At 39.9% G+C, this 13,364-nt stretch overlaps 1 protein-coding gene across 4 annotated transcripts in view; it reads right to left on the reverse strand.

Moving 5' to 3' along the window:
• Positions 1 to 2,925: 2,925 nt before the first annotated feature.
• Positions 2,926 to 13,364, reverse strand: part of LOC146715044 (sodium/potassium/calcium exchanger 2-like) — a 45,245-nt gene continuing 34,806 nt past the window's right edge. For all 4 annotated transcript variants that reach the window (XM_085451464.1, XM_085451466.1, XM_085451465.1 and 1 more), the window contains 5 exons: positions 10,383 to 10,465; positions 4,633 to 4,767; positions 4,453 to 4,542; positions 3,965 to 4,131; positions 2,926 to 3,477 (listed from right to left, as the gene is read on the reverse strand). In XM_085451464.1, the coding sequence (XP_085307590.1) occupies positions 3,228 to 3,477; positions 3,965 to 4,131; positions 4,453 to 4,542; positions 4,633 to 4,767; positions 10,383 to 10,465 (725 nt within the window). In that variant the 3' untranslated portion in view covers positions 2,926 to 3,227. The remainder of the gene's footprint in view (positions 3,478 to 3,964; positions 4,132 to 4,452; positions 4,543 to 4,632; positions 4,768 to 10,382; positions 10,466 to 13,364) is intronic.

A 13,364-nucleotide genomic window follows, 5' to 3' on the forward strand; every position in this document is an offset into this window, starting at 1 on the left:
TTATGAGTTTTTGAGACCTCTACATCATCAGTGTGAATTTTATTCCTCTGAAAAACTTACAAATTGCACAACTATGCCAGATGTAGCAAAACAAACATGCAAATTAAAACTCATATATGCAAACTGATATTTTAATTTATTATTTTTCTTCATTTTCAGAAGGTTCAATAAGCACTCCAGCTTCAAAAAGACAGAATTTTCTGGAATTTATTTAATGGTTCAGGCTAGTTTGACCTTTTTAAGAAGTCTAAACTCTGTTTCTATTCTTAAGCAATAAAAGTAATTAGGATGAAGTAATTTTCTTGTCTTGCCTTCTGTTTTTCTTATTCGGCCTGAGCTGAATTAGGTCAAGCTAGACAAAAAGTTGTAGCAGTTTGAGATAACTTGCTCACACCCACAAACCTTTGATACCTAATTAGCAGAAAAAAATGATATGATGACATGATATCTCTATCCAAGGTTGTCCAAACACTCAAATACGCAGTGGAATTTGTAGAATAGAGTCACATTTCAATAACACAAATGGGTGAGGCCTATAGATAAATCTTTCAGCAATCACACTTATTAGCAAAGTGTTGGATTTTTAAATTTTTTTTACCTGCTCCGGCCGTCTTCTCATCTAACTCTCCGCAAGAAGCTAAATCTCCCACAATGTCAAACTATTCTTTTAAAGAAAAGGTGGTTGAAGAAACTTGAGGTGTGATCACATTAACCCGAGTGCGTGGGAGCTCTGAGGAATGGGTTTTAATGGTGAGTGTGCGCAGGATAATTTCAGAAAGTACATGAGTCATCGCAGAGGCCATAAACCGACTGTTTGAATGCGGCTGCTAGAAATGCTCAAAGAAATATAACATGTGAGAACACGCCAAGCACAGCGGTTTATCGTGAGCACGGTCTGGACAGGCACTAGAGTTTTGTTTGCCCTGTGCATCTGTAACTTTAAATGGCAACATCGCTCACGTCTACATTTGTTTAATCAGAGGAGGCAATGTGGTATTTAAAGCCCTCGTTTTCTGAACTGAAGAGACACATTTTTAATCTGATGTTTAGCCTTAAAATGAATTCTTATGTTGTTTCTGTAATATTATGATAATAAAGGGCCGCCAGCTTTTTCCATCCACTATTGCAAAGAAATAAATACCTATTAAAAAAATCAAACACGTTTGTTATTTACAAAGTAAAACCAATGAGTTCCTAGTGTTTGTCTCTGAATGGGTGCATAAAAGTGAACGTCTATTCTAAGCTCCGCTGTACAGTCAGTGGGTAACCAGCCCGAACGCCTCGCATGCATTTCCCCGCACACATTCAGAGAATCTATTTACTACTATTTTACAGTTAACTCCTACTAAGCTACTGTACAGAGGCTGTGTTGAGGTAAAGCAGGTGTTCCTGGCCAGCTCTAACAGGAAGGGGTTCGTTTTAGGAGAAATGGTCGCCCACTTTATGAAGTGGGGCTTTTTCTTTTTTTTCTTTTTTTGTATGTTTTTTATGTCTGGACAGGACAGCGAGGGAGGGCAGGGCACTGACGCATGATGGAGGGGTGTCTTTCAACACGACACACACTATATTGCTGTTGAGTCGATGATTTCCACATTCTATGCTTAAAGAGAGTTCGTGATTATGATTTATTTTCCCAGTATAAAACACAGATCGGGGTATATATTTATATATATATTTTTTTGCAGTTAGTTGCAAAACACGGGTAGTATGACCTCTATGAATCGTCATCGTGTCGTGACTTTAAATGCAGATTGCACACATGCACACAAAAGCACCTTTGATTAGAAAAGAAATTGCACAAGTTTGATAGATATCGTCGACCGTACAATGTTGACATTTTCTACATAGAGACTGAGCACTCGTTTGCATTAAGAAGTTATGAAGCATGTCTGGAAAGTATACATTTCGGTATACAACTTCTTAAATGTTGATTGGTATAATTCACCTCCAGGTGGCTTTTTTTTTTTGTTTCCTTTTTTTTCCCTACATGCAGTTGACTCCTTGAAACTTCTACCCCAGGAGCTTAACCAGCCGGTGATTTGAGCCCAGTTCTACTGTGAACAAAGCACTACACACTGACTAATCTAAATCAATCATGACGCTTTAACACAGTAAAGTTATTTTCAAATGTATTATCTTGACATTGACTTTGTTTATGGATCTTTAATGAGCCTAAGTATTCATGCTTTTGTTTTTGCCCCCTTAACCAGTACAAGATATTGAAGGCTAGCATATGTAGCTAACTTTCATTTAGGCTTTTCTTTTGTTTGTTCTTGCCTTTGTCCATCGGTGCACGTGAAATGGAAATCTCTTTACAATCCTAATGTTTGCTCAATGGGTGAAGAAAAAAAGGAGCAGATTGTCATGCTACAGTTTATCTAATGCTACTAATGAATTAAAAAAAAAATAATTTAAAAGAAAAAAGGACTCATTCAGTGGTGAAAAATGACACCCTGACAGGGGGCGAGGAGAAGCTTCAACTCTGAGCACAGACAAGTTTGCAAGAAAGAAATAAGAAAATAGAAGTTCATCTGTCCTTCGCCGCGCTCCTTGCTGCTCAGGCGCGAAGCTCAAAAGAGAGTCGTCCCCATCGACCATTAAACAACATGTTTCGAAGAACACATTCATCCGCACGCTGCGCCGTTTCTCTCATTCATTAGTTCGTCCACATCACGATTCACTCACGACGTCTCAGTCAGTTCAACCAGTATGTGCTTTCAAATGTGATCACAAATTTGAGCTCAGCCGTATTTGTTGTTAAGAGTTTTAAACAGTGCATCTCACGTTTGTTTGTTTCTCCCTCCGAACTTCACAGGAGGTCATTCTTCTCAACCTACCTTCATTTCTCGTCTAGTTAAACTAATGGCATGCATAATACTTCTATATTTGGCATAAACCCATAACCCACCCACCCACCCAAACCCTCTACCCTACTCACCTGCCAGTGAAAATAACAACATATTTAAAATCCACTCTTGTTAAGCCTATGTTAAACCAGCCAAGCCGTAGTCTTGTCCCTTAATGGTTTAAGCGCTCCCCACCACCACCTGCTCACTGAAAATAAAGGGAGATCCCACAGTTTTCATTCATCTCTTGTACAGTTCTTCTTATTTGTCTTTTGTTCTCGGTGTAAAGGATCGCAAAGGGTCGGGTGAGACGGACAGCAGACAAATAGGATGGTTATGGTGGTGAGGGTGACGGAGGGGATGTAGGTCCCTGAAAGGTCCTTAAATAGTCACCGGGCAGCTAATGACCTTGTTCTCTAGCATGACACTGACCACCAGGAAGACGAAGTACAACATGAACATGATGAAGCCGAGCAGCTTGCTCATGCGCCACTTGCAGGCGGCGATGGAGATGATGACGAAGAGGAGCATGAGGAAGAGGAGCACGATTGCACAGAAGAGGCCGTTGGAGCTGACTTGCACCGGTCTCAAGCCTTTGAATAGGGACCAGAGGAGCCAGGGGAGCGGCAGTCTGCAAGTACACAAGCACACGATATGTTACAGGCTGACCACGTGAGCTGCTGAGAGCCGATAACAGCATGAAGATACGCGTCTATGTCCTGGATAAACTGACCCTTTAAATGATATATGCCTGTTTATAATTTAGTCTTTTTTTAGTCAAAGCTGCTTAACAAATATGCACGTGGTTGCCACATCTAACGCGGTACATTTGCTTTACTATCTTGTTGCTATTAGAAGAAATGATACAGGTTTAGCCACGAAACCGAACCTAATCTTGTGTAAAGACTTTGGAAATCAAAATTGCGCTGCAAAAATGTCATTACAGCCTGAAAGCCATCTTACTCCGGCCCATAGAGCCCGTAATAGTTTACTTATGATGCTACAGTAATTCAAGGCTTTGAGAGGAGTCATCGTCAGAGCAAAAAGTACTGCTTTCTCTGTGCTTCTCCTAAACATCACATACGGATCCCTACCCAGATCATGCTTGGATAACATACCCAACAGTAATGTCAAAGATGTTGGAGCCTACAGAGCTGGATACAGCCATATCACCCAGCCCCTTGCGTGCCACAATAACACTGGTGATGAGGTCAGGGATAGAGGTTCCAGCTGCTAATATAGTCAGTCCCATAATCTCCTCTGTAATCCCAATGGTCTCTCCAACCTGCAAAAAAAAAAAAAAAAAAAAAAAAAAAAAAAGAAAGCTAAGCTTTAGGGTAAATAAAAACTAATCTTTGTTCTGGCTATTTTTAATTTCCTTGTGCTTAGAAGCTGAAGGAGGTGATAAAAGTATCTCTGACAATCTTTGTTTTAAACAAGACAGCTGTAATTATGCGTGAGTGGATGGGAATGGAGGGTTATTATAAATGTCAAGAACGAGAAATGAAGGAAAATATATTTTGTAAGGATTATTCTTATATCATTAGGCTTTTGGGCTGCTGTTATGATCACATAACATCAGTTCTTTTTACAGAGTCTTGTGTACCTGATGGGCCCACCACACCATTAGGTAGGAGAATCCTGCAATCCAGCAGATGGCACCCAGGAATGTAATGGGGAAGAACTTCTTTGATGACTGGAAAATAAAAAAAGAAGGATTGAGCAGCACACGTACACACAGACACACGCACACGGCATTCTTGTTCAGGAGAATTTAGTCGCATACCGTTTTCCTGACGTCAGGCAGCGTTAGCCACAGGGGAAGGACAATAGGCATGATCAGGAGGTAGGTGAAGCGCTTGCGGCAAGATTCAGGCCAGGACAGGCTCAGAGGCTGGTCCTCTTCTTCTTCATCCTCAGCCTGAGAGCAGAAAAAAGGGAAGGAGATACTGGTCAAAATGTATCATTTTGAAAACAATATCAGGTGAACAAGAGGGAATAACTGAAAAATAAAAACATTGGAAGTGTCCCTTTTAGCTTCATATACTCACTACCCACAGAGGCAGGGATCAGTTTGACAACACCGCTGTTATGAAGGAATTCAAACGTCAGCAGAGATTAATCGCAGGAACTGGATGTGTGCTACCATGACTTTAAAGGGGAGCCATTCTGCTCATTTCCATGGCTCTCTTTTCATTTTGGGAATTTACCAGGGTAGTTTTGCATGACTCGTAGCTGAAAATAATATGTCTTATACTGGACCATGTTGCAACCACATCGGATCATCCTCTGTCTGAAACGAGCAGTGTGATCTCCCGGAAAGCCCACTTTCTTTTTCTTCTGATTGGCTGCCCCTCATAAACCGGCTTCGTTTGATACAGAGCAACACTCAGAGATTTGATTCAAAATATAAAGTAGAAAACAGTCTGAAGAGTGGGCACTTGGCCTCATTATTTGAAACTTTGGCCATTGCAAGAGTATGACATAAATTTAAAAAAACAAACACATAACAGGTCTACTTTAAGAGAGAGGTGGCTGTGATTTCTGAGACTCCACTGAACCTGAAGGGCTGAGTGTCAGCAGTCATCGGGGGCTCATCACTGCTGACTGGTGATGTTGGCTGCATCAGCAGATCCTTAGGGTGTGACTGGACGTGCTGCTGGAATGCCAAGTGAGACAAAAGTTGACGGCACCCTGCGATTCGCATGAAATCAGATTCCAGGAAAGATGACTAAATCATCATTTTATCTACCTTCTTACAGGCTGTCACTTAAACATCCAGGTAATAGTTAAATAGTACAACAACTAAGCTTTTTCTATTCAGAAAGATCCCGAGGTCCCTTAGCAACTAATTATAGAAGATGATAAGGAGCCAAGGGGACTTGCAGAGAACAAGTCCATGCACGCAGGCCAGACTAGAACATGTGAGTGATCTAAAATTCATCCCCTGCCCTTTTGAGAATAAATAGGTATAAAAACATGAAGTGAAGGGGTGCAGAAGATACACTGGGCAGAAAAACAAAGTAAAACAGATGCTGATAACAGATGTGATACGCTGGGTAGTAATTTTCTCAAGGAAATCATTTCAGGCCTTAACAAATTTAATCAGATCAGCTAAACAAGGCCACAGTGAAGCAGAAATCTTTAAAGATGGTTGCTGCACGAATCATGAATCATATGGCGCTTATCCTGCTGTGACAGCGACTGCTGTTGAGTATTGCCTGGTAACCTTGGTAATCAGAGCTGCCAAACAAAAGGGCTTGCATCACTTATGTTCAGCATTCTGATTTCTCCTCCTCTCCATATCCAGATGGCTGCATTGTTGTCTTTTAAAAGCTCTAAAAAGCAAAACAAAAACACCCGAAGCTTTGCAAAGATCAATTCTGGACCAAATCCACTGCTTTTAAAAGATGCAAAGATTGTTATTTTGGCTCACTGCAGAATCCAAAAACGCAGCAAAAGCTTCTTCTTATGTTCAATCACAATATTGACAGTCCACTCCACACGGTTTTGCTCTGCAGCTCTTTCATGGGCATGTTGACTGCATGCAGACTACTGTTTCTGGATGACACTGCTCACCATGAATCCAGCATTTGACTATTTATGATTTGCTTTAGTTACTTTCTATGCTAAAGTACCCCATTGAGCTGGTGCTCCCTGGTCTAACTTGGTTCCTAAATGCCAGCCCCTTGGGGGCCTTTCCTGCCCTGTGGTGGCTCAGTTGGTAACACTGCCAACTCTGTGCTTAAAGGCACTGACTTTTATCAGACACCACAGAGCTGCGAGGGGAGGCGTGACATTTGCTTTTTTTTTTTTCCTTTCTTCCTGGAGGGAAGCATTTGCTCTGGTACCCGGTGTGAGGCAACAAAGCTACAATAGTTGAAATGGTCAAAAAAGTGCAGAACAGCTGCAGCAAGGCTGGAAATGCAAATGGTGCGTTTGCATTAGTTTAACCAGAAGAAGGAAAACACTGCTGATCTGACAGGTTCGCCTCCATGGGCATCTCCAGTTAATAAATAATGCAAGTACAATAATGGAAAAAAACACAGAGGAATTTGGTCTTCAAGTAAAATAATATCTCAGCCACAGAGTCGACAGATTATTGTTATTTTCATCAGCAGTGAATTCTGGGATCACACCTCTCTAGGCTTTTTATGTGCATGCACAGAAAGCCAGAGCAGGGATTGTTGCCAACAGATACGACATCCGTCAAATCACACACAGTATTAAAAAAAAGAGTAGCTGGGGTGAAGACGGGTTGCAAAGCAGCTTGCAACTGCAACTGCAGGCAGGCTAAAGCAGCCTAAACTGCACGCCATATAGGTTATTGGGGTGTTTACGTGGATATCAGCTTCGCCGTGGGTGTGGGTCGATGTTGAAATCAGCTGATCTGAGGTGAAACGTCTAAATTTGTTGTTTTGGTTTTTGGGTTCAGAGTGTTCCATTGTGAGTGTTGCATTATTTTCTTGATTCAACTTTGAGTATCCAGGAATTGACAAAATGCAGCCATCTGTTTAAAACTAAGATGCTATGTGTAATTCACAAAGAAAGCCTCAAACACACACTGTGATTTGAAACTTCACACATTTCCATTCACTATTTGCCTGTCTGACAGCAGTGTCTCATTCTTCACATGAAACATTCATCTTCATAGATGCCCTAACAGCTGCAATGGCATGAATATTTTTTTTGTCCCCCACACACACAGGCTCCATCTGGATATAAAATTCTCATCCTATTTAGGAAAAGAAAAAGCAAGCAAATCTTCAAACTGAATGGTACTTCCACCCAGGAACTCCTGAACACTGTTTTTTTTTCCACATCGCTTTAGTTGTGATAGAAGACGTAGGATGAGTCATGAGATCCCGTGGTTATGATTTTCTTTAGTTTTCCCGAATGTTATTTAAATAATTGATTACAGGAGCTTTATAAATATTCAAAATGTATGCTACTGAAAGCAGAAAAATCTAGAACATGTTGTTGCAGATAGACAATTGAGTGAGACATAGCTTTAATGTCACCATCAAAATTAGAACCAGATGCAGATTTTAAAATGAAAAATCTGCTGCTCAGAGAAAAATTACAGCACATGACTACTTTTCTTGGCTTGCTTCTCAAGGGTTTAGACAGTAAGTCGTGCAAAACTCTGCTGCAAATTTTAATTTGACCTTAACTATCTCCTTATTCCCCAGTCTTGGTTGCCAAGACATCCAGGAGAAATTGAACAATTAGCGTGATGGGGCCTCTGGCGGCAATATGAAGGTGTGAGCTGTTTCCAGCTACTTCCTGGCTGACACAGGCAGGTGCACTGTGCAGGATCTAAAAATAACAGCATGTAGGAATCAAGAATGCCAATAAGCATCCAGGTCTTTCAAAGTTTGTGAATCATCACCTGAAAAAAAAGGTGTTTTTAAACTCCATCTACCTGCTGTTCTGCTTCCTGCCAAACATTAATCACAAGAATATCATTTTTTTAGCATCATATCAGGTTATGATGTTATGATGTCTGTGTTTAGGAGAGGAAAATGTCAGGATCTTGAGACCATGCACTGATTTCTATAACAGAATCATGCCTGTTTTTAATGAAGTGTTTCCTGAGGATCCAAACCCATGAGATGCTCTGTAAGATGCTCTTTTTATACCCAATCGTGCTACCGAGCCGTTGCCATTTAAACTAAATAGTTTCATGTATTAGTTTTGTTTTAATTTAGTATTAGTACTTAAACTAATCAATTTAAAAATGTTTCTTCCGCTGTGGTAACGCTCACTTTTCCAGTTTTTTGCTCCATCAAATTCAAAATGAGATAATATTTTTCATTAAACTGTAAAATGTGTTAAACATTTGATATGTTTTATATGTCCTATTGTGAATAAAATGTTGATCTCTGAGATTGGTAAATTATTACGTTATGTTTTATTTACATTTTCCAGTATTAGCTTTGTACAGTATTATTTGTGCTTTTAATCAAGTAGGACTTCATAGTATTGTGGACACCACTGTATGCAAAGCTGCTTCACATATTACACTTTATACAATATATCAGATATATACATATATTTATATAATGAACTTTATGTACATTTCATACTAAATAACCTAAATTAAACTATACACTCTCTCAAATACAAAACTACCGCTGATGCACCAACACTTCTGTTGTATTTTTAATAATGTAAGTCCAGAATTTAAAAAGGAAAAAAAACAAAACATGTTACTTCTTAGATTTTAAACTTTTCACGTGCCAGTGTTTTTTGTTTCATATTTATCTACCTTGTCTTTAAATTTTACACACAGCACGATGTTAGTAAAACTGTAATTTCGTCATGCTTATACATGCAATTTTCTTCAATATGAAAGACTTTTACAAATCTCTATGATATGAGATAAACTGGATAAAGGACTGGAAGCTTGAGGCAAGAAAAAATGCTTCTGAAAGAAAGCAGTCTGAGCCTGCATAATTGTTAACAGAATAAAAACTCTCTCCATATCATGCATTAATTGTAAAGGATAATAAAGGATAACTGGAGCTAATTTGTTCATGTGACGTTTGTGAGAATATCAACAAAATCGTTCCCATTTTTTCCCCTTTCCCCCCCCAATTGCATATATATTTATGAAGAATGATTAGCCAAACCACTGATTATTACAACCAAAGCACTTTGGCTAATGCATGTCCTCCAGTTGGAGGAAACATTGCAGTAATTAAAGACCACAAGCAACATCAGTTGAATGTCTCCTTGTAGTAAGTCGTCTGCCCAAAGAGACTTACAAGCTGTGTGATTTCCATCAAGCTTAGAGTTAAATATATTAGCACACAGTTCCTGTTATGTTTTCCTTTTCCTTTTTTCCACTATTGTTCACCCAGCTGAAACTGGCTGAACATTAGTTGGAACATTAGCAGGCTTTTGGGATTACTCTTGTTGATAGCAATTTAAAAGTTGAAAATCCAGCAGGATGACCGACACCCTCGCCTCCTCTGTCTGTTCTCCTCTCAGTGTACATATTTTGATTGGCTGCCTGGTTGCCGTCTGCTGGCTTGGCGGGTTGCTGCATCCCGCCGTCGTCGTTAATGCCAGCGATTCTGGTTCAGGTGCCGTTATGAGACTCGCTGAGCCTGGCCACACGTCAAAGACCGAGTGTGTGTTTGTGTTGACGTACGTGTGCGAGTGTGTTTGTTTCGAGCATCCAGTGGCGGGGAGCAGCAGGTGAGTGAGGAGTGTGATTACAGAACTCAGAGGGAGGAGGCGGGTCTTTGGCAGGTCTGGCTGAAGATGGAGGAACTCGCCCGAGTGCATGCTGGGAAATTATCAGCAGTAGTGACCTGTGCCATAGTTGGTGCAACCTTTGCATCAATCACACTCAAGGTGGAACACAGACACAGATGAGAGGCATAAAATATTCATAAATGCCTCTCTTACTTTGATGTTTGTCTCACAGTTTCGTTGCCTTCTCACCCAGTTAGGTGGACAGGCGACGAACTGGTATAAATAGATTTTCCACATACTGCGATTTGTGAGTGCCCTTTCATTTCTTACCGTCTCCCCCTCTTGCCCTGCTGTTCCATTCATAGGTGGGGTCACCTCCACTTCCACACTGGAGCTGTTAGGAAGGTTCTTATCTGCAGGAAAAATAATGAATTAATATAATAATAATAATGAATTTGTTTTTGACAACTCTGAAAGACAAAGTGTTCGTTTTTATGGTCTGAAGAAAAGTGGACAAATCATTTCTGCATAGCAATTCTATCCAGGTAAAATGATTCAGCTCCTTTTTTAATTATTAGGGAATCCTCACATTGTGGTAAATAAAGTAAGTAAAGTTGTTTATATAGCCCTTTTTCTTAGACATAAAAGTCACAAAGTGCTGTAAAACAACTACAACACATTTATAATATCATAGAGAACCCTGTTAAAATAGAACAAAAATAAATGAAACGCATAAAGAACAACAGAAAATGTCAGCAGAAGGCCTGATTAAACAGAAAACTGTTGTTTAGTTAAGTAAATTATGAGGTGTGATCAAAATGTTCTACGACTGCACCTGTAAAAATAACAAAAACCTGTTTTTCCAGATTTGACTGAAACTCCCTCAAAGACACACCTAATGTTCCTGCTCTGTTTAGATTGCTCTCTAGAAGCACCATTCCCAACATGCACGTATGCTTCTGTATCACCTGAACTTCATGACCTGATCTGCCACCACTTGACATGAACATTGCAACATTTTCAATGGAAGAGTTATCGGGTCTCTCAGTCTTAGCTACAGACTCTGTCTTCATAGCCACAGTTTCTCATATTGAAATTTAGAACGCTGTAACACTACAGTTGATATTTGCTCTTCATGCAAGCAGTGAAGTTGCAAATGCTCATGTGCAAGTGGTGTGAATGCATCCTCCAGGGAAGTTTCCATGTACTAGTGCAGAGCTGCACAAGAAGCTGTCCATGAAGGGGGCAGCAGTCGTTTCTGCTTTTTATGCCCAAAAAGTTGTTGAACTTTTAATAACACCTTTTTATTCCAGGTCGTCTTTTTGCCAAATAACTAACCTTTATTTCAATCAAGTAACCGACTTAGCATTTCAGTACCAACATCTGTTTCAACCCTTATTTGCTTCTTTCAGATTTCTGTTTTGTAGTCAGAAGAAAAACACATTTATGGAACTGCTGGAAAGTTAGACCTAAATGTCATATATTTATTAAAAAAAAAAATGTTGTAACAACAGAAATAATGGCAAAAAGTACATCAAGGCACCCCCATGTGTGTGAACATACATGTGCATGTCTGAGGCTAACACTATCTCACCTTATCAAATGCTAGTGGCTGCTTTAAATCCATTTCAATTGAGGCCCGACTTACTTAACTTACCCTTATTAAAATACAAAGAGCCGAAAGCCATGTAATCAGATGATTAAACTATAATTGCTGTGGAAATTGCTTTAATCCAAGTATGGTTGTGATACAATTAGCAGATTCTCAGACAGATAATGTGCCTCGATACCACTTTGGTCCACCACATGACCTCCCTCCCTACCTTGCTCGCTCAGATGTGACAATATTACAACTAAAAATGTGATACCTGGACTGAGTCACAGTAAATATTCTTTTGCAACAACCTAAAAAGTGAAGTTAGCTGTGGTGACCACCAGTCGAGCACTTTGATCAAGAGGGTAATATGTTAATGTGGTGCGGTTAGCATAATTTTGCCTTGTTGATCATCAGCTATGTCTCGCTTTGATTCTCCTGCTTTGCCTCCATTGTGGCCATGAAAGTGTTTCCTCTGGCCTCCTGTTTGTTCTTTGGTCCAGCGCTCTTTGAAGTGAAAAACACAAATTACTTTTGGCAGTGACTGTGATTGATTAAATACTGCTTGAAGACAACGCTTGCAATCAATTTGGCTGCTCTTGATCATGTCGTGTTTGTTTAACAACAGATGATCGTTTCAGTAGGGAATCTAATAACTAACGCACATGAGCTCGGTTATTCTAGCGATACCCGCTTCTCCTTGAAGGTCGTGAGAGGCCAAAGCTGATCAGCGATCAGTGGACAGTGCAGACCTATTCATCGCTATGTTTTTCCATCAAGGCATGCCTTTACTGCACTGACAGCATGTTTGGGATCAAAGTCATTCTGAATAATCGTTCCACATGGAATTTCATGGTGGATAAATATTCTTTTTTGTTCAAAACTCCATAAATTTTGACAAGATCCCCAACACCACTGACTGAAATGGAACTCCAAACCATGACAGAGCCTCCACCGTGTTTTACAGCCAGCCGTTACACTCCCTGTCGTAGCTTTCTCTTGAAATCCTGACCTGTTGCCACAGATGTTGAGTTCAGTTCTTGAGTAGTTTTGCTTATCTCAGCCTTTTCTCATCATTTCCCTTCCTTAAGTATGGCTTTTTGACAGCCACCCTTCCACTTACGCCATTTCTGATAAGGCTTCAGTGAACAGTAGACAGGTCAACTGATTTTTCCCATTTCTTTAAGACATAACTTTCAAATACTGTTGATCTGCGGCTGATGGTATTTGTAGGCCTTTCACTTCGTTTGTCCTCCATCTGCCCAGGTTTCGCAAATTCTTTTAAAGGACACGCTTTCCACCATGTTCAGATATATCAAGTTTAAGCTAACAGCTCTTTGCAATTCACCTTGATGGTGCAAAAATAAAATTTTATTGCTGTAACACTGTTATCTTTGGCATTTTAGTAGATTCTGTTAGAGAAAAAGGGAATAAATCATGTGTTTTTGTGACAGGTTGTTAGTAACAAAGTATCTAAAGACAATGTAAAATTGTTTCTTTGTCTTATGTGTAGACACAATACTAGTTCATCGCTTGAGTTAAGATCCTGATTCATGGGATCCTTTGGAAATGGTCTTCCAAGGTCTTCCTTGGAAAGGAAAGGTCTTCCAAAGAAAAGAGACATTTTGGGAAATATCAGACCGACACCACTCAGCCAGTGTAGCTGTGTATGTGTAACATAAAGACTGACATTTTTTTTTATTGTACAGACAATTTTG

This window comes from Copadichromis virginalis, linkage group LG3, assembly GCF_057382275.1.
Source record: "Copadichromis virginalis isolate Kocher_CV1m ecotype Utaka linkage group LG3, C_Virginalis_male_GT1.1, whole genome shotgun sequence".
In the NCBI taxonomy this organism is placed as follows: domain Eukaryota; kingdom Metazoa; phylum Chordata; class Actinopteri; order Cichliformes; family Cichlidae; genus Copadichromis; species Copadichromis virginalis.